The 25,689-nt window shown below is 43.3% G+C and overlaps 1 protein-coding gene across 1 annotated transcript in view; it reads left to right on the forward strand.

Annotated features, from left to right (window-relative positions):
- NFATC2 (nuclear factor of activated T cells 2) overlaps window positions 1-25,689 on the forward strand; it is a 78,678-nt gene that overhangs the window by 17,636 nt on the left and 35,353 nt on the right. The window contains exons 3-5 of the mRNA XM_026862217.1: window positions 732-934; window positions 3,071-3,243; window positions 13,656-13,796. Coding sequence (XP_026718018.1) covers window positions 732-934; window positions 3,071-3,243; window positions 13,656-13,796 — 517 coding nt within the window. The remainder of the gene's footprint in view (window positions 1-731; window positions 935-3,070; window positions 3,244-13,655; window positions 13,797-25,689) is intronic.

Below are 25,689 nucleotides of genomic sequence, written 5' to 3' on the forward strand. Positions count from 1 at the left end.
GGGGGGGGGGAATTATTTTTAAACTGCGGTTGAAGTAGGAATCACGAGCTGAGCTGAGGCCAAGTCATTTTACTGAATGTTAGGCTGGACAGAAACTAGTGTTTGCAAGTTGGATGTCACATAGGGCCTAATTCAAAGCCCCTTATGTCAATGGGCATCTTCCATTGGCTTTGATAAGGTCTGGAGAAGGTGCATGAGGGAGTACCACATATATCTGCAGGAATTCAAGTGGGAGACTTTTTTCTGTCCTTGCTGTGTTTCCTGCTGATGGGAAGCAGGAATCACTGCCCAAGGCTGCAAGTGCAGGGAGTCAGTGCAGCTTTATTCACCCCACAGAGAAAAATCTTTTGAACCTCATTTAGAAATCAGTCACTGCAAATTAAACAAGTGTACTCAAAGCTATATATTTGAGGGGATTTATCAATCTGTTTTGAAGACAACCAACAAATATCTGGTAGTGGAGAGCTTGTCTGGATTCTTTTCTTCCTGATATATTTAATATTGTAACGTTAATTACATTTTTTTCCATTAGCTCCCTTCCCTATGTATCATGGATGCCAGCAAATACTCTTAAGAGCATGTCTGAGAGTAGGAAAAAGTCTGTACTACACATATTTCTATGAATATATGTATCTCCGTATCTGTATATATGTTTGTAGATCTATTTGGTTTCCTGACATAAAGGCATTGCAAGCCCTGTGTGTGATAATAGATTTTTAATGTCTTGCCAGCTTCACGGTTACATGGAAAACAAACCCTTGGGTCTTCAGATCTTCATCGGGACAGCAGATGAACGGATACTTAAACCTCATGCTTTCTATCAAGTCCATCGCATTACGGGAAAAACTGTCACCACCACCAGCTATGAAAAAATCATTGGCAACACCAAAGTTTTAGAGATCCCATTGGAACCCAAAAACAACATGAAAGCAACGTAAGCATATTTCTTTTTATTAGCAAAGTTGAGGAGGATTAAATAGGCTTGTGAAGTTCCTTCTCTTTGGAAAAGAGTCACTTAAATGAATAATGATATGCCTGCTCTGGAGGGACTCTGTTTTCCAAAGCATCAGGATGATATATGAGTGTAAGACCCTTTTTACAAAGGTCTGAGCAGCAGTTACAAGCACCTGGGTTGAAGCTGCTTAAGGAGTTACCATTCATCAGCTGACCATGCAGGCATTTTTGCTCTTTACCCCAGTTGCTGCAGTGACTATATTGTAATCATCTGTCATCTCCAAAGTCAGCATGGTTTTGTAGGGTACTAAGGAAAATAAGACTGGAATGTCAAGTTCTTATGCTGCAGGGATGCAATGAGAAGCAAGAAGCAGTAGACAGTGGAGGAAAGGTGTATGATTCATTTTACAACATTTAATGGAACAGAAAACATCTCTTCTGAACTCAGCCAAGTGCTCTGGCCATGAAATCGCACTCTCTTCTTGTAATAGGTTAACAGAAAAGCAAGTACAGGCACATCTTTTCTGTATTACTCCTTCCAGTTTTATGGAGGCAGAGGGATAGAGTGGGCACCAGTCTGAAGCTTCAGGCTTGAATGTGTGTCAGGCAGCATGAGAGTGATTGCTCTTCAGAGGGAAGAGCTGTATCTCCATCCTTCAGAGGATACTGACAAAATTGGCAGAGAAGTTATGTTTTTAAGCCCCCCTACTTCATCGCAAAATGCACATTCTTTATGTATCTTTTTTCAGAAAATATACCTTATTCCTCCCTTTCCTTCAAGCCTCATCCTTCCCTCTGCACCCAAGGAAATAAATAAAAGTCCACATCTCAAACTTAAGCTGCCAAGTGCTGAATGGAACACGATTGTCTGTTCCTAACAAGTAACCCTGGAGTAATAAACCCCTGCACACATGCAATGGCAGGGAACAGTGTGGCTATCGGAAACAGCTTGGGGTTTATGTCTCCCAAAATGTGACTTTAATTCATATCAAAAGAGGAGAAATGATGTGTCTTTAAAACTGATATCAAAATGGGTTGGCAGTGCCTGTTTAATAACAGTGTTCACTGCACCCTCCGAGGACTATTGCTGAGCTGAAGATCTCAGATTCTGTAAATATTAGTTGTTGCATTCTCTTAATGTAGACAGGCGTCTTTGCTAGGCTACACTGAACCTAGTTAACCTGTGCTTACACCAATATTAAGTTGCAATGCAGGTTTAAGCAATCCTAATCCTTTGCTGCTCAGCCCTATCCTGCTCCCTACATTCTCCCTTTGTGCAGGGACATGGTGAATGGGAGCAGAGAACTGTTTTCTGCTTTGCCAGGCTGTGGCCTTGTCTGAGAACAACATTCCAGGGCTTTGGAGAATGACATGGTGACCTGGGCCAGGGCTGGAGAGCCCAGTTCTAGCAGTAGCACCTACCTTGTCCGAAAGGAGGAGAGAGCAGTTTGGTTCCTGCTTTGGAGTTGAATTCAATGCTTGCAGTACAAACTGTGGGGAAAATGTGCCGGGATGGTGCATGCAATTAGCTGGTTCAACTGCTGTGATTCCCCATGGAGCTGAACTAATTTGCCCACGTGCAGGCAATAGCTGTTGTGCAGTCTGTAGGCACTGAGCTCTTTGGAGAGCTGGCAGAGGAGGCTTTAATGCTCGCTGTCTCTCAGAAGACTGCGGCACAGGCTCAACTTATTGCCTGCCCCAGTGTGCACTTCTTGTTGTGGTTCACTCCCCCTGCCCCAGTGTGCCGGGGTGGGCTCTGCCACGTGCACTCGCATACTTAGCACAGGAGGGAAATAAAACTCAGGGTTATACTGTTTGGAGAGCTTCTGCTGATGCCAGAGTAAAGGCCACCTCTAGCCCTCGGCTGGGACATGCTGAACCACAGGGCCCAGACTTTGAGGAAGGGCCCAGCAGCATCCCTAATTTGCTGTGTGTCTGGGGTTTCTTCCCCTATAACTGCTGAAATGGCAGTATTGAGATCCTAAACAGGACAAGTATTTGGAGCTGCTCTTAACACAGAGATCGAAGCAAACCAGCTTAATCCTCTTGACTGTCACCTATCTCCAAGCTGTTTAAGAGCAGACATGTTAAGCTAAACAGCATGTGTGTTTGGCAGCATTGACTGCGCGGGGATTTTGAAGCTGAGGAACGCAGACATTGAGCTGCGCAAGGGAGAGACGGACATCGGCAGGAAGAACACCCGCGTCCGGCTCGTCTTCCGCGTGCACATCCCTGAGTCCAACGGCAGGATCATTTCTCTGCAAGCAGCATCAAACCCCATCGAATGCTGTAAGTATTCCTTGAGATTTTCTCCTTCTCTGTCTCTTGCAACAACTATCACCTTGTCCCTCTGCTCCGGGCTAACCCTGAGGAGAAAAAACCCGACCCAATGTGCTCTGCTCTTCCTTCACTGGCTGGGTATGTGCTGCTGTTTGAGTGACCTGCAGCTCTTCCCTATATGCACTACTCCCTTTCCTGAAACAAGCTTTGGTGGCTCTTTGTGGTGCTTAGAGCTTGTGAGGAGAGCGAGGGACTTCAGGGCTTTTGCAAATTTTATTTATTAGTGTGCTGCTGCCGGATCCTTCTGGCTAGCAGGTCTTTTCTGGGAGCAGGGGAGCAAGTGTAGGTGTGTGTATAGCGTGTAGATACATCCTCCCTGTTTATGCACAAGCATGCAAGCTGCCTGCCTTCCTGGGAGTGGTTTTTGAGTAGAGACACAACCAGAACTTGTTATCTACAAGCTGGCAGGTGGTTGGAGTTTTTGAATTCAAACCTGGGCTGGATCCTAGCACTGTGGCCAGTCCTGCCTGCCAAAGGAGTGACTGCAGTCCTCTGATCTGAGCTGGGGCAGGAACACAACTGAAATGGAGAAGGAGGTTTGATTTTTGAGGCCCAGGCCCATCCTGGTTATTGTTTTTTCTGAATGTCAGTGCTAAAGGATGTGCAGCTCAGGAAGCTGCTGCTGAAGCAGGGAAAGCCCAGGTTGTTCTGGTATTCCCCTGAGGGTCAAGAAAACTTGCGGTTTTAATCTCTGAGGGACAGATCCTATAAGTGTGTAAGCTGAGAAACCCGCACCTCCCACTCATTTTAACGTACTGGATCCTGAGAAAGAGAGGCCTCCATGAGGTGCCCCCTGTGTCGCAGTCATTTCTGGAAGGGCTCCACCCACTTTGCTGGTTCATGTGCATCCTGTGATGCTTTTTGTTGGTAAATGGTGCCTTTTCGGCGGTTTGGGGATTTCACAAATACATAATGAGCAGTTTTCCTCTCCCTTTGCTGAATGACTCACCCCTTTAACAGAACCTGTCTTGCCATAAGTCATGTGAAGAAAGTCATTGAAGAGTTTCTCATGTGTGTTTTACTTACTGAGATTCAGGCTTTGCTTAAATAACAACTGCTTAGAATAAGAGAGGAGCCAATTTTGGATGGGAAATCAAGAGAAATTGTGAGTAGTGAAATACTGATGGCAGCTTTTTAAAAAACGGTAGGATTGATTAAACAAGGTAAGGCTAAGGAGAGGATTATGGGTACATATGATCTCTTGGCAATGTTTGTGAGAAGATACCAACTATCAGAGCATTTTAACAGCTGTGTGAAGTCTCCCGGCACTGTGATGAGGAAGGGAGAATAGCCACCACCTTTATCCATAGGAAATGGTTACGATCCTTTATGGGACCAGATGGCTGAAACAATAGTGGCCTCCACCCGAAACGTGTCCCTGCTGAAACAAAGGCCCATTTGCTAAAGGAAACATTCCGCGAACTGCAGCTTCGTGGATAGGAAGGGAATTGCAGCAAAGGATCACCTGGCTTCTCCTTCAACTTATTTTCTGAGTGGAAACAGTACATTCCTACCTGCTGTGGGGAGCTACTCAAGTGGAGAAACTCCAGATGTAACTCGTACATGCGCTGTGCAGAAAAACAGCACGAGTGGGGAGCAGAGGGTGGGTGGTCCCTGGGTCATGCAGGGAGCCATGCAGATCACACCCCACTTACTCAGATTCTCCTACAGGAAAAGCCAATATGAGTTAGCCAGGTATTTCTAAGACCCCCAATTGCACATTGTATTTGTGCCCATGATCAAAGAGCATTCAAGCAGAAATCTAGTCATGATTTACAGAATAAGACCACATTTTTCTGAATTGTTTATGCACACCTAATTTGCCTGTGCAATGACTCTATTTACAATGGCTTAAGATGTCTAGGCATTTACACTGAGATGTGTTTGCTTTGATGAGCCTTAGAAGCATAAAAAAGCCAAGTGCAAGTGGCTTGTTTTTATGTTTTTTATAATTAAAATATGAAAATTTTCTGCATAGCAGACAGCAAAGCTCCTAAAAAAAAAAAAAAGTATTTGTTCCCCAATAAAAAAGAAAAAAAAGTTTTATTTTTGGAATACTGGATATACTGGCAATTTGGAGAGATATGTTAAGGATTATGCTTTTCTGAACTCATGGAAGCAGCATATAAAGTGATCTGGAGTAATAAGTCTCTTCCATTTAGTATGTATGTGGCATATTTAGCAATGTTTTTGCATTTCAGTAGCACTTCCTGATCTCAGCCCAGTTCTGGGAAGATGGTTAAAAACATTAGTTGGTTCAGCCAGCATTAGTAATGCAGGCTAAATCACACTAGAGATGATAATCTGAGTTTCTCCGGGACAATCTGCACATGTTGCAGAGCTCACAGCCTCAGGTAAGCTCAGGTGCTCTGTGACAAGGCACATACTGAGGCTCCATGACATTTTCTCCTTGTGTCCCACCTCCCACCTTTGTGTGCTGCTGGGATTCTCTTTTTTTTTTTTTTTCTTTGGGGTTTGTTTTGTTTTTTGTTTTTTTTTTTTTTATATGGCCTCCTGGGAACTCTTGTCTCCAGGGACCCTCCCTTAAGATCTCTCCTGTCTGGTAGCTGTTAATAATAACCCGCTGGGAAAGCCTTACTAAGTAGCAGCTTTAAGATAACTGGCCATTTCCCTACCAGTGGGGTTCCCCTGAGAGCCCTGTTGCTACCAACAGAATAGCTGAGTGCTCTCCTCAGCAGAAGCTGATCCCGGCTAAAAATTCCCACTGGTGTCAGCAGGTCATTAGCTGAAATGAAGCAAGAACTGTGAACTATCTGCTTTTCACGGGGCGATTTGGTTCCACCTCATCTGTGTCACATTCAGCACTTGACAGGTTTTAGGAGGGGATTTCACAGGTTCAAAGCATCATCCGGAGCAAGTTCCTCCCCAGGCAGCTGTGTGGGAGGACCAAAGAGGTGATATGTTGTTAAATGACGTTATGCCTCAAAATGGACCTCGTATCCAGATAAGCCTGCACATTCAGCAGCTTTTTTTCTCTTGTTGCCTCTTGATTAGTTCTGAAACCCCTGAGGAGGCAAAGGCATTTGAAAGCCCTCCAGTAATTGTAGCAACAGGCCATCACTTACTTAGGGATAAAAACCCACTGTCTTATAGGTGTAGTGCTGGAAAGGTGAGAAAAATCCCTCTCCTGGGTGTTGCTCTGAGGCCCTGACATGGCACCAAAGCCCCACAGGTGCTCGGTGAGATGTCCCCAGGATCCCCAGCCAACAAGTCCACGCAGCAGTGTGCTGCTTGGCCCGGCTGCCTGCTTGTGTGCTTCTGCACCCCTCGATGCTGTCAGCCGTACTGCAACTGTGCACGCCCGCGTGTCCATCCCTGCTGGTGGAGGTCTGTGTTTTAGGCATAGGCATAAGCCAGCTCATGTAGGCAAGCTCTTGCTGGGCTGGGCAGGGCTACCACAGAGCTGCTATCACAGAAAGTGGTGAAATCACAGATGGGAAGGGTTACTGAGTTAACTTGTCCCTTCAAATACAGCCCTAATAACAAGTCACTCAGTGACTCGTCCATGGAGGACTTTGGTATTTGCAGACCTGATAATTATTTTCAAACCATTAAGACAATTTCTGTAACATGAGTTCTATTGATTTGCTTTAATTTACCTTTCACTATAAACCGAAACTCATTTGTTGGTAAGTGATTGATCTCTGCAGTTGTGTTTCTGCTCGGCTGAAGCATCCATGGAGCAGAGCAGCAGCGTTGAATGGAGTTCAGAGTAGCCACATAAGCACCTGTGAGGCAGCTTGTTTTACTCCATGCTGTCAGCAACCAAAAAATGCTTTATGCAGGTGTCTGCGAGATGTGAGTGTAAGGCTTAGGAGTATCACCCATGCTGCGTCACAGTTTTTATTCTAATGGATGCTGGTTAAACCTTCCCAAAGCATGTCGCAGTTCTTGTTTCATGTAATTCATGTTTGCTGATACTAAGCTGTGCTCATGAATCCCTTAAAATGCAAACGATTGCACTTGGCATGAGAGAAAGAGTCTAAAATCTTGTTCTTATAATAGAAATTCCGAGGTGGTAAAAAAACAAAACAAACAAAACTTATTGCTAAAGAACCGCGTGTCCATCTGAGGAATTTAAATAGTTTCTATTATTGACCATATTTTGTTCCACTAAATTGGGTCAAATATCTTATTTCCCTTTAATCAATTTCCCTGGAAGTTTCCTTTATTTTTCTCTCCTTCTAGTAGATTTTCCCATAATATTAGACAATCTGAGCCTATGATATGTGACACATTAATAACTACAGAGGAAAGAGCTAGTCATGTAAAAGAATGTTGTCTTGGCAAACCAGCGAGTGCTTTTCCTCGGCCGGGAGTTGTGCTGGTTGGAATATAACAGCAGGCAAGAAGGAGCGCTAGTTAATTGAGATAAAAAAAGCAGAAACAAATGTTCTCTTTGCACTTGGGAGATACCCACTTGCAAGTTTAACCATAATCATGATTATTATGAGAGTAGCGTGGTTTCCAGTTGAATTAAAGGAATTTTTCCCCCCTTTCAACTTCAAGATAGTTACACAGTTTGCTGTAAATACAGCTAACACAAAAACTGGTTCTTTTTCTAAAGTATAAATTTTCTCTCTTGTAAAGTACAGAATTTAAAAGCTTATTCTGACATTTGCTACTTTTAATGTGCAATCAAAATATTTCAGTCTGGAAAGTCTGAGTCAGACAGAAGGAAAATGCCCGCCCTTTTTGCAGGCTGCGAGCCCTGCTATGAGGATAAACTCCTGTTTATTTTTTGTATTTGCAATACTGCTGTTGGTAAGAGCAAGTGTCCCAGTGTATTACGTAGAGCATGGATTTCTGAGCATAATTGAAGCTCAGCAGATCTCCTGCACGAGGGATTAAAGGGAAATGCTGTGCATACCCGCAGAGATGATGGACAGAGAAGTGAACTGAGGCCATGGTTTTCCTGTCATTAATCACACGCTGGTTTAGTGAGCTGGCTGCAGTTCATAGAAAGTATCATACTTATCTGACACTGCTGCCATCAGTGCTTGTCACTCCTCCTTCGTAAGGACATCATAAAATAAATTATATGCAGGGAAGGAGGTGGAGAAAAGCCCTCTATTTTTGGTGCTTTTTTCTTGGATGGCTCTGCACAAACTACTGATTAAGTCTTGCTGGCAACAAATTGGAAACTTGTCATTCATACTGGGTTCTTCTTTTCATAGAATTTAGATCACATTTTCAAGGTTTCCCATCTAATCACAAGGGCTGGAAATTTGCTTTATTTACATGATTCTCATTTAAGTCTTCCACTGGCCTATACTCCTAGCAGGAGGTAATTCATCTCATCCCTCCAGTTAGAAGATTGCTGCTCTTTAGGGTGCCTTAGTGTTTACCTGCCTGCTAGACATGTCTCCTGCCCTCGGTCCTCCCCTGGTTCCCACACTGCAGCTCCCCAGCCTTTGCCTCTCCTCCTACCAGGGAGCTTCGGGTGCTTCAGTGTGTGATGGATGGGATCAAAGTCTCTCAGGACATTAGTGCTCTGGATAAGCATTTGGCACAGGAGCTCTACGCCTATCAATCCTACCTCAGGCAGTCAGCTCGTGATAAATAAACACAGTGTGACAGGAGGAATGAGATATTTACTTTGGCTCGTTAAGGTTTGCACTGAGGTAGAAAAATTAATCCCACAACAAATTACACCTCTGCTATTGCTTCTAGGGTTTGGGATTTTTTTTTAGCATCAGATATTCAGCTCTATCTGTTCTTCTTTAATCCAACAGAAATCAGTGGCTGGAGCCAAGAGCCATTGGGGGTTTGGAAAGACATGTCAGGAGTGGCATTTTGTAAAGTAAACACTTGGCTAGTGATGGCAGTTAGAGAAATTAGACGTAACTCAAGCTTTGTCCTCAGTGAGCTGCAGGTAAACCCCAATCCTGCTCCTTGTGACTGCCCAGGATAGGATCTCTCCTGAACTCTGGTTAGCTGTGGGGACATCAGGTAAACCTGAGCTCTGGATCCAGTGTTGCAGGTGTCAGAAGGATGGTGTTGAGCAGATCTCACTCTGTCAGCTATTCTTTGGCTTCTGTTTATACAGAGGTTGACATGAAGGCCTCCAGCCAGTCTGGAGAAGAAGGCACTGAGGTAGCACGCTGATACATGGGGGCTATAGAGTACCTCTGCTCTGGAAGCGTCGGTCAGACCCGTGCTGCTCTGCAGTGTTCACAAGCCTGTTCCTCCCAAGAGGCAGATCACATTAGTCGTTTTGCTTTGGTACATTACCCTATACAGCCCTCGTTCTTACTGCACATGCAGGGAGAGAGGTTGCCGAGACGGTTCCTCTCCAGAGGCTGTAAAGAGACATTTAGCTTCAGTTAAGACTCCTCATAAAACGAGTCAGCTTTTGGGCAAGACAAGGCAGTGCTTGGAAGCCCTCCAAGCTGGTGGAAGGAAACACAATACTCAGGCAGGGCTAGAACTGCTCGTCCCAGGAGATGCATGCAGGAGGAGAGCTGATGGGGAGAGCTGGGAGGCATGTAGGGAAGGGGGCTTTCAGGTGGAACTGGGATTACCTAGGGAGCTTATTAGGAAATACAACTGAGGTTGTCACTTGGAACCTGCTAGCAGCGATGGGCAGCACTCTCTTGGGGGAGATCTGGAGCCACAACAGACTTATCCAGGTAATCAGTTGTCTCAAAACATACCTTTTTTTTTTTTTTCCTAGAAACTAAATAGACTCTCTACTGAAAAAGGAACAGTTGTGGATGCTGTGGGCAGGTGGAGAAACAAGAAACACCTTCACCCTGCCTTGGCACACTTCCTTATGATCAGCCTCCAGGCTTGTGCATCCCCTGTGAAGCATTTGGCCTGCTGGCCCAGATGTCTAGGCTGTCTTAACCTTTCCTCCACCAGCTGGCATAGGGAAGGGGATAAAGGTTCAACCCCTGAGAAACACTCTGTGTCCCTGCAGCGGGTGCATGTGAGCCTGGGTGGGCTGTGGCAGCCGTGGGCCGGCCGGGCAGTGCAGGCAGGGGAGGCAGTGCAGGGGCTGCTTCCCTCCCAGGCTGAGGCTCGCTGGAGGTGGTGCAGCACTCCGAGACAGCAGCTCCCTTTCTCTCTTGTGTCACTGCGTGCATTGTATTTCTTGGCACCATGTATCCATGACATCTTGATTTGCAGACAGTCAAATAAAATAGAAAAATAATGTCCCCTGTTAATAGGTTGACACACTGCTTCAGGCCAAGTGTGAGTATTTCTATAGCATTTGCTTTGCTGCCTTATGTCAGTAACTGTTGCTATTGAAAGTAAACACCCCAACTGGTTAAATCAACAGCATTTTGTTTATTCAAAGCTCATAAACTCCAGTAGCTGTAGGTCACTTTATGAAGTGCCAACCCCTGGGGGAAGAGAAGGAATAGTGTGAAATTATTGCATGCAGTCCACCCATCATGAGCCTTAGAGGAAGGGATTTATTGGCAATTAATATTTCTTGCAGAGGAAAAAAAAGTAATCCTATTGAGGCAGTTCCACACTGAACCTTGAGCCTCCTAACTGGTTGAAATGGGGAATGGGGTGAAACTTTCTTACAGGCCTCAGCAAAAAAAAACCAACCAAACAGGTCTTGGAAAATGAAAAGTGGGGTTTTTTTTAGAAAAGGATTTGCAAACCATCTACTGGGAGGAGAAGAGTACAGGCAAAATGGGGCAGAGGAAACACAGTGTTCAGTAGGTAACTGTATTTCTCCACTTTTCCGTTTAGCACGATATCTGCACTGAGAAACTCAAGGGAAACACTTCCAAATGGTATTATTCTGCAGCACATATAAAGCACACTTAGGTTTTGTACACCTACAGGCGTGACCAAATTAGGGTGAGGGCAAAAGCAGTTTTGGAGATGCCCATAGCCTGCTTGTGCTGTGGCCATGCCAGGACAGAGCTCTGCGTCAGCCTGGCTGCTGCTGGCCGTGGAGCTGTGCCGGCACAGAGCTGCATCGGGGTACCTGCAAAACACCTCTGCCCATCACAGCCTTACAGACAGTGCTGCTGAGGCCACCCCAGCTCAGCTGAGGATGGTAGAAGGGGGTTTTGGCATTTCCTAAGAGCCAGGTTGTACATTCCCAGTGCCCCGGTTGTCCTCCCCGGCTCCCTGGTAGGTCGCAGCGTACACAAACACTGCGCTCTATGGAAGTTGGACAGAGGCTTGGTCTTCAGCAGCGATTTCCAACTTGCCAAGATCCAAATGTAATTAAGATGAGTCAGACGGTTATTTCCAGGCTAAAATTTGTCCTTCCTCGTCCTGAAAAAGCCTTGAGAACCACTGATCTGTGGGATGTCAGGTACAAAGCTCTCTATTAACACACTGAAGTCTGAAGGAGATATAGGTTAATCTGGAATTCTGATAATTTGGGATGCTTTGGAAGTGACCTTTGGGGATTGAATAGGAATAAACAGTGTCCAGGGCAAAGCTTATCTACATTTTTTTTCTTGACCATTGTAGATGTGTTTTTGATGATTGCTATTTACTCTTAAACCTCTGAGGTTACAAATCTGTCTGTGTGATAAATCCAATTATGAACTCATCAAAAATTTGAGTATTTAGGGAAAGGAATTAATCATACAACCATGTGAAAGAAATTAGCAGCTTCTGTGAAAATAATCTGAATATATATACTTAATTGGCAGTATTTTAACCCAGCTGTTGTTATATATTTGAAGGGAACAATGAGTCATAAGGTTGTTTTAAATAGACTTTTAAAAATGCCTCTCAAATGTCACAAGAAAGTTGTAAATATTGAATTAGCTATATTTTTAATGAGCAAAACCTCTCTCATGACTGGCAGAAAGGGTTCAGCTGAGCTTGTCCTTGCTGGAAAAGTTGCTCCCCTCTTCTACATACACCTGCCTAAAAGGTTTAACGCTTGTGTTATCCCACCATATACTCTAGCATTTTCTTCATGTGGTGAGAGAATCTGTACAGCTCTCGCTGTGGCCAAGGACTGTTCAGTTTTTGGCTTTCTGGAGGTTGCACAACAGTAAAAGGGTGCTGGGACCAGGTCACAGAAAGCACAGCCTTGCCTGTGTGCAAGTGGGGGCCCAGTGCTGAACATACAGGATAATATTTCCTTATTTTTGGCTCAACAGTGAACGGTGTTCAGTGAAGGGAAGACACAAGTGCTCAGTGTCTCTTGGGAGCAGGCTCTTTGTCAGAGAAAGTTAAAATCCAGCCAAGGCAGCTGTTAAATAGATGAGCAGCATCCTCTAGAGACCTTTCCAGTTGGGGTGGATGAATCTGGAGGAGTTTGAGTGCAGGTCATGAACTCGCAGTTCAGACCCAAACTGCTGCCCACCTGGTCTGGTCACAGGGAAGCTCATGATATTTTCCAGCTGTCTGCATTGTAGGGAACAATTCTATCTTCACTTTCTTCGGCTCCTGACGCTTGTTAGCAAACAGTTGGAATGGGCTTGCAGGGATGGTGACTAGGATTCTCCAAAGCTTTTCTGTTTTAATGGGATGAGAGGAAAGCAGGTGGAGAGATGGTGCTATCTTGGTTTTCTGGCTGGGGAAAGAGAATACCATGCCAAAGTCACGTTCCAAGTTCATGGCCAAGAACAGTAAAGACCTTAGAAATCCTTGAATCACATACGTGCCCATCTGGATTCCACCCTACCTTTTCTTTCCTTGCCTTTTAAAATTAAACGCAGTCTGCAACACGGGGCCCTACACCTCAGACATTCAAGCTTCTGCAGAGCATGCTTGCAAAAAGCCCAGGCTGTGGCAGTCCTGGTATGACCCCTCCTGCTTGCAAATGCAGCTTTGTGATTGCCCCTCTTGTTGGATGCCCAAAGCTTGGTGCCTGCATATGGAGACAGTGCTTTTGTTGGCAAATGTACTATTCCAGGCCCAGCATAGTCCCTGTTCTGTAGGAGGCAGTGGGCTTTTGTAGAAGAGGGGTTTTGGGGGTTTTTGTTTTGTTTTGTTTTGGGTTTTTTTTCTGGAGGAATTCAGTGTTATTCAGTGGAATCCTCTCTGCAGGTGGAATTTTTGGGATCCAGGGCTGTAGTGTGCCTGCACTTGAAAATTTGGCTATTTATTTGGAAACAGACATGGGCAAGTTCCAGCTCATTCATCCAAGCTGTCCTTTCTCAAGGACAAGAAGTAAGGCCAGCACAGCTGAAACGCTGCAGCCAGCTCCTGAATGTTTCCAAATAAAATGCCTTGAGTAAGTTTATTTTTCCCTCTCAAACCTAAATTTAGCACCCTGGAGAAGCTGCTTTGGCAGTCAACGGATGGTAACGATGACAAGATCGATCTGTGGATAGTTCTGGGAAGACTTGGAAAGTCCTGGTAAAACAGAGTTGGTTTCATTCATGTCTGCAATTTGTCCACAGCCCAAAGGTCTGCTCATGAACTTCCAATGGTTGAAAGACAAGATATTGATAGCTGTCTCGTTTATGGAGGACAGCAGATGATCCTGACTGGACAGAATTTCACAGCAGAGTCCAAGGTGGTGTTCACAGAAAAAACATCAGGTAAGGCAGTTTTTTCCTAACTGTCCCAAATGGGATAAGGCATATCTGTAGTGCTGTTGTGTCTCGTGGTCTTATCCTAAGATTTGTGCTTGTGAGTAACTCTACTCAAGTGAGTAATCCCATTCAAGTTCATGTAAGTAAAACCAAATCACTTGATTTAAACATGTGAGTAAAATTGGACTTGGGAGCAAATATTTGTGTTATTGGTCCACAAGAATACAGACACTGGGAATTGGCAGGCAGGATATGTTCTCAAAGAAATGGAACGACCATTATATGTTCCTCCATGCTTGTTTAATCTCATGTTTAGTGAACACTACTGTAGAAATAATAATTGAACATTTTTTATTGATGTGAGCTACAGGCAAAGATTGCATTTGCTTCCCTCTAGAAGTCTATGGAGGAAAATGTACATAATGTGTATTTTTGTATCAAAGTAAAATAATTTTTATACACATACTGAGATACAAGAATATACCACTTCATTTTCCATATTTTTTCAGATATTTTTATATAGGCTCAGACTCTACCAAAACAAAATAAATTAAAATAGAAAAGCCTCCCGTAACAGCTCAAATCTACTTTTTTTCCAGGAGAGCTCCTTCTTTTAAAATGTGTTTTGCTAAAGTTTTTAGGTAATCTTGCTAGCTCTTGAGCAACCACGCAGGGGGAATGAGTGGCAGGTTGTAGATTCTTTCTCTTTGTATCTTGTCTTCTTATTTGCTCAACTTGCACAGAGCCAGGGCAAGACGGTCCCAAGCCCTGACTGGTGTTGGATGAATATAAATAAATAGTGGGAATAAAGAATGGTTACTGGGAGTTACTTAATTGCCTGGCATCACCTTTACTGCCTTTCCTGAGCTCTTTGTATTTTGTTTTCATAATGGCATGCTATAATAAACATCACTTGATTTCTAACTCAAAGAGTATCTGACCCCAGAAAATATGCTTAGTATGATCTAATGGTTAAGGTGGGTAGCAGAAATCCAGGTTTTCTTGTTTACAGGAGAAAATGCAGACAAATGCATTCTGCTGTAGTTAGTTACCTGTTTCTTCAGAGCTGAATTGTTTCTTTTATATTACCATATGCATGCAGTCATTTCATCTCACCTCACTAAGCAGTATGTGTCCTTTATTGGATTTTCTAAGGCTTTTGCAAAGGGACTTGTTTCTTTGTAGTCTGGACTTATTTAACTTACCCTTCATTAGGCTTGATTTTTGAATTCTAAATATTGTGCTCTGCAAGGATAATAATAATATCCAGGGATCAAAAAAGCACTTTGCAAATATGAAGGGCCAAACTCTGCCATCCTTTAGTCCTGTTGATTTCAGCAAGACAAAGGACTCTGCAGTATGAAAAAGCATCAGCCTGTTTTATGTAAACTTTGTGTTCCCTTTGTGCTGTTAAGAAAACAGTTTTTTGTTGGTAAACTAAGGTCAGGGCAGCTTAAGCGATGTATCCAGTGACTTGCAAGGGATTTAAGAAATTGCATCACCCAAGTGAACAGCATGTGCATGATTTATAGGGTGATGCCTTTGGCAAAAAGTAAGAATCGAGCCAAAAAATTACTGTATGTGGGCATCAGCTGGTGATGTGGGGGGGAAAAAAGCATGCTGTGTGTCCCAGTTTCTTCCCACACCACCAGGAAGCCATGCTATTTTACAGCAAGAATGAAAGGCTCTGGGCCTCTGAACTGCGAAGGTTCAGATGAGCCTGTGCAGTCAGAGCAATTTTCTTGGCACCCTGTATTTCCTTTCAAGCTTGTGTATTAATTCCTTCCCACTGTGCTGCCACTGTTCCGTCGCTGTCAGCGAATCGTGAAGGTGCATGGGAACATGCTTGGCAGCCCGCGATGGTACCTGTCCCAAGAATGTTTTGCAGTAACTAAAGGAGATACACTGAAAGGAGGTAGCTCTTAATGCCATTTCGAGGAAACATCCAAAACGCCCTGCCCCTATTTCCATATAAGAGCAGAGAAGGCTCTGGCTGGAATAGATGTTAGAAAGTAAAAAGAACAACAACATTTTCCACACTAAATCTAAAGCTTTTCTTCACTGCTGGGGAAAGTGCGCTTTTTTTTCTCTTCTTTTTTTACCTCCTGGTAGGGAGAGGCATGACTTATCCCAGCGGCAGTGCCCAGTCTGGAGCAGGGATTTGCATGCTGGTGTTCCATATCCTGCCTCCTCCAACACTACTCAGCCTCTGAAAGCAGTCTCAGTCTGCTAGACTTTGAATAAATGATTGGCAGAGGAGGAATTTAGAGGATGGGAGGTCCAAAGTAAAATCTTTGGTCTCAGTCAGAATTCTGTGTAGTTTGCAGTGTGTTATCTGGGGGATTCTGCTCTGTGCTGAAGGCAAGCTTGTTCTCTGTGTATCTATGCACTGTTTTATATTGCAGTGATACCTCTTAACAGATATGCCCTGAAGTGCTTTTAAGTGAAGATTGCTTTCTTTAATAGATATACCTTAAGGTGAGGAAGGTTAAGGAGCTGAGCTGGATATGCAAATCATGCAGGAGCTGATCTGACTTTGGCTGACAGCAGCATACTGAGAATTAAGCCTTTGTGCTTGGGTTGTCAGAGGTTAATGAATGTCCCAGCTTGCCTGAAAACTAGGACCTGATGCACCTGTGACTTTCAGCTTCCCTCTCGATAAGCTGTAGACAATTTTAATTATCATTACTGTGTCCATACTTAGTCGTCATTGCATTAGGCTGCATGAACACAGAACAAAAAGGTCCAGTTCTGCAGCCTGATTTATCAATTCGATATGTCACTGGGTGGAAGGAGGAGGTGGATCCTGCACTCGCCTTGGGGAGCTCACTCGCTGCAGATCTGATCTGCACAGCACCTTGCAAAAAGTGCTGATAAGCTGCTCAGAAGCAAAGTAAGCCACAATAAACATCCCTGTGGGTGGATAGTGCATCACTGGCCTGACCATGTCATCGTTGCGCCCTCTCCAGAGCGCTACGCTGCCCCCGGGGACCCTGTGAAAGAATCGCACCTTTGTGAAGGCAGGAAGATGCACCAAGCTCACAGGGGAAACATGGTTTTCTTCGAATTTCATTTTAACAGCTCGCAAGCCTTGTCTGTGCTAGCAAGTGGTGTTCCATTTCCAACTTTTGCCACCAATTTTAGCTCTACTAGTAACGACAACACTGAGAGCAGTAGTGTAGATAGCTTTCGGCATGCTGTACTCCATAGAGCTCCTTGACTTAGCTTGTTTGTCCAGTGCTGGAGAGTAGCAAGTCTTTTTTCCCAAAAAACCTTTGTGGAGGTGACTTTGTGCAGTGAGATAGTCTCCTGTTAATTATTTCATGGACTCCAAAATTCTGGGTGTACTCTGAATCTGGGGTCTGGATTGGTGTCTGCAGTGAAGCAGATGCGAAGGTGGTCGGTGTGCCTTACAAATCTGAGGAAACTGGTGTTGGGGCTCACAATTGTAATTTATCCCTCAGGCAGACACTTTAAAACTATTTCAATTTCCTGTGGATCTTGTAGGCAATTCTTCACTCAGTACTAGCAACAGAGAGAAATGTAGAAGTGTTCGTATTTGTGACTGAAATAGAACATGCCTCCAAGAACAATAATGAACAGTTTTTATTTCTCTGTTACATAGCACTACAGATGGGTATATTTTTCCCTATAAATACCTAAAATGTAAAGAATATTCTCCAGCTTAGGATGGGATGTCATTATGAAAATAACTGCCTTTATTATGTGAACTATAAACTCTTGTAATGAGCTCGCCAGTGAGAAGTCTGTAAAAGTCTCTCATTTTAGCCTTGCGACAGGAAATGGCAGCAGGAAGTGAACTGAAGGGGCTGGAGCTCAGTGCTCTGTGTTCCAGCGAGGGGATAAAGTACTTGCATTTGAAATGTTGATGCATAAATAGCATTCATTTTCTTAATGATAAGGTTTACCAACTTGCAAGCATTACAGGTTTTGAGTTCTTTTTAAGGTTATCTCTTCCTGATGAAAGATTGTAATCTGTAGCTGCTGTAAGCCAGCGGAACTCATGAATTCGGTACAGTCAGTCCAGCATACAAAAGCAGAGTTTGGGTAGAGGAGTTTTAAGATCTGAACTCAGAGACACGTAACTGAGCCCAGCTAAATAAAAATAGGTCAGAGGAAGCAACTAGATTGGATTGTGCAGATAGAAACTTTTGAAGTGCATGTATTCTTTTACTTTTGATCTGGAAGAGAGAGAGCTTGAAAAGCAGTCATAGAGCTATCAAGGATTTGGAATATGCTAAAGGTCAAGGGTGTTAGTTTTGGTTGGGGCCCAGATCTTACAATGCAGTTAAAAAAAGAAAAGGTTTGGAATTCCCCCTTTTATTTGTTTTAATTGTCATGTAATAATTTGCAAGTCAGATGTTGTTGGTTGCATTGTGTTTACTCCCATCTGTGTACTGGTTACTGCTGCTCTGCTGTGAGTGATAGAGGAGTTTCATGTTTCTCTGGGAGAAAAGTGCAAATGGACTGTGCTTTCCCCTGCCAAACTCTTATGGTGGCCACATGGACATCATGAATCATCGCTAGGACAATGTGGGTGGTGGAGGAACAACCCAAACAGAAAGCGTACATCTTTGGAGTAGATCCACCATAAATCTTTCAATTTGGCCATGCAGTGTAAAGAGAGGAGGTGGTGCTCTCTGTGCCCTCTGAACTGATGCAGCTGTCAAGGCCTCTGAAACATGGACATTCAAAGTGTATTTGACAAAAATAAATCTCTCCAGCTTTAGATTCAAGCAGTGGAGTTCTAGTTTCTTTTTCCTCTGAGTTTCTGCACGTCTGTCACCTCGGTGATCTTTTCATGACAGTGGTTTCTTAGGACACTAATAGCTAGAGCAGGTGAGCTTGGACGTACTTGAATATCTACTGTTTTCAGGAGAGCTCACCACAGGACAGGGTTGGGACCACTGTGTTCAGTGTGTCAGCAGCGAGTTGAGGCTTTCATCCGCACAGTGCCCAAAATGCTGTGTGTGAATGGAGGCACTTGCCTCCGTACCCTAGAAATGAACTACAGAGCCTGTGCTATTGCCCAGGATACCAAGACCCACAAGCCTTTCTTCTTCCCCCCTTCTCGTTCCATCTTGTACCTTCTCTGGATTCATCCTGTACCCCCTTTGGCACACCCGATAGCTTTACTAAAATATCTGAAATAAGATTCAGAGTTCATTGCTTCAGGTACGGCAGCAGCATTCACACCTTCATGCACAGCAGGGGCTTGAGGTGCATCAGGCATCCGACCTCTGCCCATCCTCTTTGAGGTGGGGGGCTCTCTGCTCCTTGGGTATATATTTATGTGTTGCTGTCTGTCAGGGATCGCTGTGGGAGATGGGCTCTCATTGTGCATCCAGCTATGCTGACTGCAGTGGCTCATGTGGGCAGAAGCACCCATAGCCTGTTTTATCCCAATATATCCATTTACATCCCTCACAATGGCTTGCCTATCACTGGAATAACAATAACTATTCTGACAATAGCTGTACTACTTCACAGTGTCTCTCTGATTTCCAGCACTTCTGTACATCTCTCATTGCAGATGTGCTTTATTTTAACACTGAGCAAATAATTTCAGTTTTGACACATATTACTTTCACTTTTAGAAGTAAGCAACCAGGCTCTAGAGTGATTTTGCTCTCAATCTTGCACTTTTCAGTATTCCTGCTGCATAACAAGCTAGCAGATAAGCACAGGTTTTGGAATTTCCACTTTCTTGAAAAAGTCTTGTTTATAAAGCACAATAAGTTGGACCCAGTGATGCTATCAATCTTCCTGTACCTCTCCCTGCAAAAGTTAAAAGGAAATCACAGCTCCTTAGGAAGGTTTTGTATTCACAACCTGTAGCTGGCGTTTGTGATGATTTGTTAAATATATATTTAGATATAGTTAAAATGCACAATAGATTAAAAAAATATAGAAAATTAAGAATTTATAGTTTCTTATATTACTCCCTTCTGGCCTGCAGCTGCAGCAAGAGCTCAATACTTCTGGATGTTTGAGCCTGCTTATGGGGGACTTGCTTATGAAAAGCAGCCAGGGAGTTCAGTGAAATGAGGTAAATACCTTGTTAATGGGGTGTGAGAGTCCTCAGCAGTCAGTTCTGGAGCCCTGAAAGCTGCCAGGCAGCAATGGCAAGAGTGGGGAAGCCTTGACAGGCGAGGAGTTAAAAGGGGTGATGTTTTACTTTGAGCAGAAGCTCCTGGGGAGGCTGAGTCCACAGTAAGTGTTGCCCCAGACCCATGAATCCCAAGGCACATACTGCCTAACATTTTATCATAAGTAAAGCCGCTATTGCAAGTGCTCTTCTATGCAGTAAATGCCCTTTACAGCCCATATGTGTTGTAATTGTGTAAGCTGATATGTATCTGCTCAAAGTCAGCCAAATGACTTGAAACGTGAAACAGTCTTCTGGCCAGGACAATTCACTACAGAAAACTGTGATGGGATGGCCTTAAGACACGTGTAATGTGAATAGAAGGTGGCTTGCATATTGGTTTTGCTGACAGTGAGGATCCAGGGCTGAAGATCATGGTCCTTTGTGGGAGATGTGAAAAAAAATAATAAGACTGTCGACAGCAGTGTTCCCCTTTTCTGTCATGTCATCTGAAATTTCTCACCGTGCCCCAAACAGGGAACTAAATGTCTGTTAGTACTCTGACAGTTTCATGAATAATCAAAAAATTCCCAGGGAATACAAAAAAGAGCAAACTATTTTCAACAATTATCTCTTTGAACTTAATGACGCAAAATTAATGATAGAATTTTCTCAGGCAAATTAAAGATAAAAAAGACACCAAAAAGTTCAAAAGACCCCTTCAATTTTTTTCCCAGATCTATCCAAAAGAGATGTTTGCTATTTGACCTCAGTAAACAGCTTTAAATATTTAATGCAAACTCCAAGCTTCAGTTCTCTCACTGAATGCCTAAATTAATGAACTGAAATTGAGGGTTTAAGTTATGCAGCATTGAGAGGAATGGGACATATTTTAGAACTAGGATGATTACTCAGTCACAGACACAATCCATTGCTGAACATGCATTTCAATGTAGATTTTTAAGGCATCTTAACCTGAAACAAAAGCCCAGCATATGGAGAAAAGAACCCAAACTATTGTTTGACTTTTTTAATGCAAAAGGCTAAGGGAAAAAGCACAAATATCTGGGAATAGTTATAGAGTTAGCAAAACTAAGAGTGGCACTGTAATCTTAAATGATTCAATTGGTTTGCAACATGTGAGCTTCTACAGAGAGTATGTGAAATAAATTTGCTATCTTGCTATTTTCTTGATAGTTTAGAAAGAGCACTTTCTCAGCTCCATGCAGTCTGTGGCTGGAGTCCAGCATTTAAAGCTGGATGCATATCTTCTGCACTGTAAACCTGCAGAGTGATGGGATGAACCAGGGCAATAAATTAGAGATGTCTCCATTGGGAGGCCCACCTGATTTTTGCATTAGCTACAGGTGATCCCCTTCCAGGTTAATCTCCCCTCCTCATGCCTTGCGATGCACCAAAGTAAGGCCACAGCAGATTGGAGCACAGGGCCTGCTTGGTGGTTGTCTCTGCAAAAACATGTCAGAGTAGGGGAGGATCAGGGAGGTTTTGTTCTCTGAGTTTTCTGTTTTGTTTGTTCTTTCTAAGCAAAAGAGGAAGGTGTCTCAGCAAATCCCACCATTTGGAACACTGAAGAGTAACAAGTGTTAATCAGGGGATTAGAGTTTGCCCTTTACAAATTAGAAAGTTTCAGGGTAAATGGGACACGTTCTGCTTTTCCTTGTTATAGCTGCTGAAAACCCAGCAAATATTTCTGCCCACAGGTTTACCCCCCGGCTGAAATGTGCTGCCTGCTCCAGGTGTTCTTGTAATCCCACAGGCCACTTGTCAGACATTAAACTGGGGATCCCAGAAAAACACTGCAAAACAGGAAAAAATCTAAGGATCACACACACAAAAATGCAAAAGAGTGTGGCTGCAGAAACGGAGTTGCCATAGCTGTTAGAGACTCAGCGAGACAGGGTGGAATCCAGTGTTTTGGAAGGTTTCCCCGTATGACACAAGATTTTGGAATTTTACAGCTGGTAAATCCTTATTAACACAGGCAGCCACTACTGGCCTGGATTCCCTGGCTCACTGTTTACTATGGGGGTGCCTAGTGGAAGTATGCCTGGTCCTGATTATTCAGCTTTGAATCTTAATTGTTTAAAGAGAATATTAAAAAATAATAATAATTCTTGGAATAAACAAAAGGCAGAGAGACAAGCTCCCATCACCTGTTGACAGAAAATGGATCATGTAGAAAGCTGGCGTGGGGAGTGGAATTCCCTATTCTCCCACTTAGTCATCGCATCCTGGTGTGACTCATTTTATTACATGGAGGTTCCCAGTGGTTTTATTTTGAGAGGAGCTTTTGTTTAATAATTTATACACATACACACACACACACACACAAACACACGTATAATCTTAAAAAACCAACAAATCTATTTTTGATGAATTGGCATAAGGAATCATTTGGAAGAGCTCTGGAATGACAGCCTGCCCCTGCTGCTTCACTGCTCAACTACTGTATTTATGTTTTATTTCAGTGTGAATTGAATTCCTCAACAATGGATGGGGAGAAATCTCCTCTAGACTTGTTCTCACTGTGCAAAATGTCAGATTTGGGGCTGGGCTGCATGGCGGATGACTAATCCATTGGCCTTTTACCTCCCAGACCTTGACTTGTATCTTTGGCCTTGGTGACTCAAACTTATGTCCTCAGTGCAATGAAGGCACTGGCCTCAGCTCATCATAAACAGAGCTTCATTAACTGCAGTGGGCAGTCTTGCTTCGAGGAGAAAAAGAAATCCATGGAAGTCAAGCTCAGTGAAAAATTCAGTAACTCTGCTTTAGTGAGTTGTGAATTTATTCATGCTGTGTTTGCTCTAAAGTTTGAAAATTATTCTGAACCCCAGGAGACAACTGCTTAGGACCAGGTGCTGAGCAACCTTGCACTGACATGAAGCAGAGTAACTTCCCAGCTGAAATCAGAATTTGTCCCCCAAAAGAGCAGCAGAGACTGTGTGAGTGTACCCTTGCCCATAAGGTTTCTACATCCCAGAAGTGGTGTCCATTCCGCTGGAAAGTGTTCATTGTTGTTTACTTTGTTCTTGGGGTGGCTCTAAAAAACCTTGACTTTTTTTCCGGAGATGCCTGTCATCTACTGATAAAAGCTGACAGAGATAATCATTGTGCTTTTTTGGAAGACCTTCCAAGAAACACAGTGAATAGGGACAATTCATTGCAAGCCCAAAGGGAACTCTGCAGAAATGTGTAGTCAGAGCAGCTGTCCCACTAGCTACCAGGCTCAGTTTCTTTGGGGAACTAGCATGGTTTGCTGCCTGGGAAAAAGGTAACAGGTTGTTCATTAAGTCATTTGCGTAATGCTTGACTGAAAAGCAATGTACATTTTCAAGCATAAAATCACATGCAGGCACAGAATTACATACAGAATCAGCACAATAGTATACTTAGTCTTCAGCTGGAGAGCACTGCAAAGAAAATTTCCTGAATCTCTCAGTCCATCAGTCATGCTTGTTCAAATAAAGCAGTAAGTTTGTTTCTCTGCTAGTTACTGACCCCAAAGTCATGAGTAAGGGATCGTGAATAATGTGTAAAGGCTGTAACTGGTTCAGAAAACCTTTAATTGGCTAATTAAAAAAAGCCCTATAAGAGGCTGCAGAGAATCACCCAAAATGTTCCTAATGCAGACTGACATTTTGATTTTCCCCAAAGTTTGAAGCAAGACTTTTGGTATGATCACAGTTTGAGTTAGAGAGGGTAGAATTACTTTCTTCCAACAACTCATTCATTCCTCCAAAGAGTGCTGACACAATCAGATCTCTCATCAGAGTTTAATGCTAAGTCTCATAGCCCTGAAGCAGCACAAAAATCTCTATTTCCTGAACATTTCACTGACCTGTGGTGTTAAAGACTTGCCAACTAAGACAAACCATTAAATGAGCAGGGAACCACAACAGTAAAAATACTGCATGAGGCAGCCATGGCTGGTAAGACCTCAGGGTCTAAATCCAAAAATTTTTTATCATCTTTAGTGGAACTACTGCTCTTTTCAGAGGCGCGGATTGAATTCTTCATGGTGGAGGTAGAATTAAAGACACACCACACACATGGATCTGGCACCAAATTCCCATGTGATCCACACATGTACTGGGACATCCCTGCAGGGCTCTGCCTGGCATGTATCACTGTCAGGACAGCCCAGCGCGATTTGCAGAACACACCTTCTCTGCATCTGTGTGCTCACGCTCTTATAGTGCCTCAGCAAAAATGATGCTGTTGCTCTTTTGCTGTTTTCTTACCTCTCTACTGTTGATGCAGGTTTAATTACAGCTATCTGTACCTGTAGTCTTTAGATTATTCGTCTAGCTGGGGCTTAATCTTCTCGGTTTGCAAGCAGGGAGGGGATCAGTCATTTTTTCCCATTTAAGGCATGACAGAATTACAGGGTAATTAAAGGCCAGAAGGGACCTCGGGAGGTCTCTGAGCACAACTTCCTGCTGAAAGCAAAATGCATCTGTAGTGTTTAGGTACCACCTGGGCTGCAGCACTGGCACTGGAGAGAAGGGCCTACTTCAGCATACCCAGGTCGTGATGCATGTTTTGTACTGGGTGCTGTGCTCTGCCATCATATCAGCACTGTGGGGTTTTGTACATCTTTACAGTAAAAATGCCATTTTTGCTGATGACTTTCTTCAAACATCCACTTTAATTTCCTCCTAAAAAAATTCTCATTTATGCACATTCTAAAGACGATAAATGTGTTGACAGTTTGGTGCAAGTATTCCCTGTTCGAAATTTCCCTCAATTGTCCTACAGATGGGCCTTAGACTTCTCAGTTTATTCCTCCTGCTGTCCATTAACTCTCTGAGTGTGCATAATCAAAGGACTGCTTTTCATTATCAGCAAAAAGGATAAGTTAAAGTAGAGAGAGACTTCTGAATGCAGTTGCATTTTTCATTTTATTCACAGCTTCCCTCATCCTTCTGCCAACAGCTCACCGTAATGTGCATATCCAGGGGGGTTAAAGGAAAAGCAAATATTGTCTCGAGCTAAAGTTGTACATTCACAACTATAAAAGTGAAGCAGTGAGACAGATGGAGCCACATCATGATATTTAAGCATAAAGGTCAGGGAGTGAGCTGCAGAGTAGTTATATTCAACAGGGCTTCAGTGCTTAAAGAAGAGGGATTGCTGCCGCTGACAGATTTGTTAGAAACCTGTTTAGCTGCCACAAGCATGAATATATCCAAACAGAAGCATTTATCATCATTAGAATGATAACCCCAAATACATTTATTTCTTATTTGGTTGGGTTTATTCTCATTCTTACTCTTAACCCCACAGACTTTGGACTCAGCCTAAACATAATTTGATTTTTATGGTTGGCTTCATTAGCTTTTAGTGCAATTTCAGTGGCTTGGTTACTAAATCAAATCCACTGTGATTGTGGTTGCATATGCTTCACAGGCCTCTTGAATACAGCAGATTACTTGGAGGCCCGTTTCTCCTTTATTTTATGCATTTTGGACCAACAAATCCTTTTGATTTCCACCTTCTTTGTGAAGTTAGTGCTGTTGTATCTGCACAGACTGTTTGAATTTAGCAATACAGAAACAAAGATGAAAACATTCTGCCTGGAGGAAAACCAGTGTCAAATATTCCCACTTGGCTGTCCTTGTTGTCAGGACATCTTCATATTGCATTGCTTAGACAGTTCCTGATGTATGTGTCTATCAGAGCTCTTATTTTATGCTGTATTTTGATGTTTCCTTTTCCTTCTTCTTTTCCTCAGAGGACTATAATTTTTTTTTCTTTTGGGATTTT

The sequence above is a fragment of the Athene cunicularia genome, assembly GCF_003259725.1.
Source record: "Athene cunicularia isolate RWA chromosome 20 unlocalized genomic scaffold, athCun1 chr20_part1, whole genome shotgun sequence".
Classification (NCBI taxonomy): Eukaryota; Metazoa; Chordata; class Aves; order Strigiformes; family Strigidae; genus Athene; species Athene cunicularia.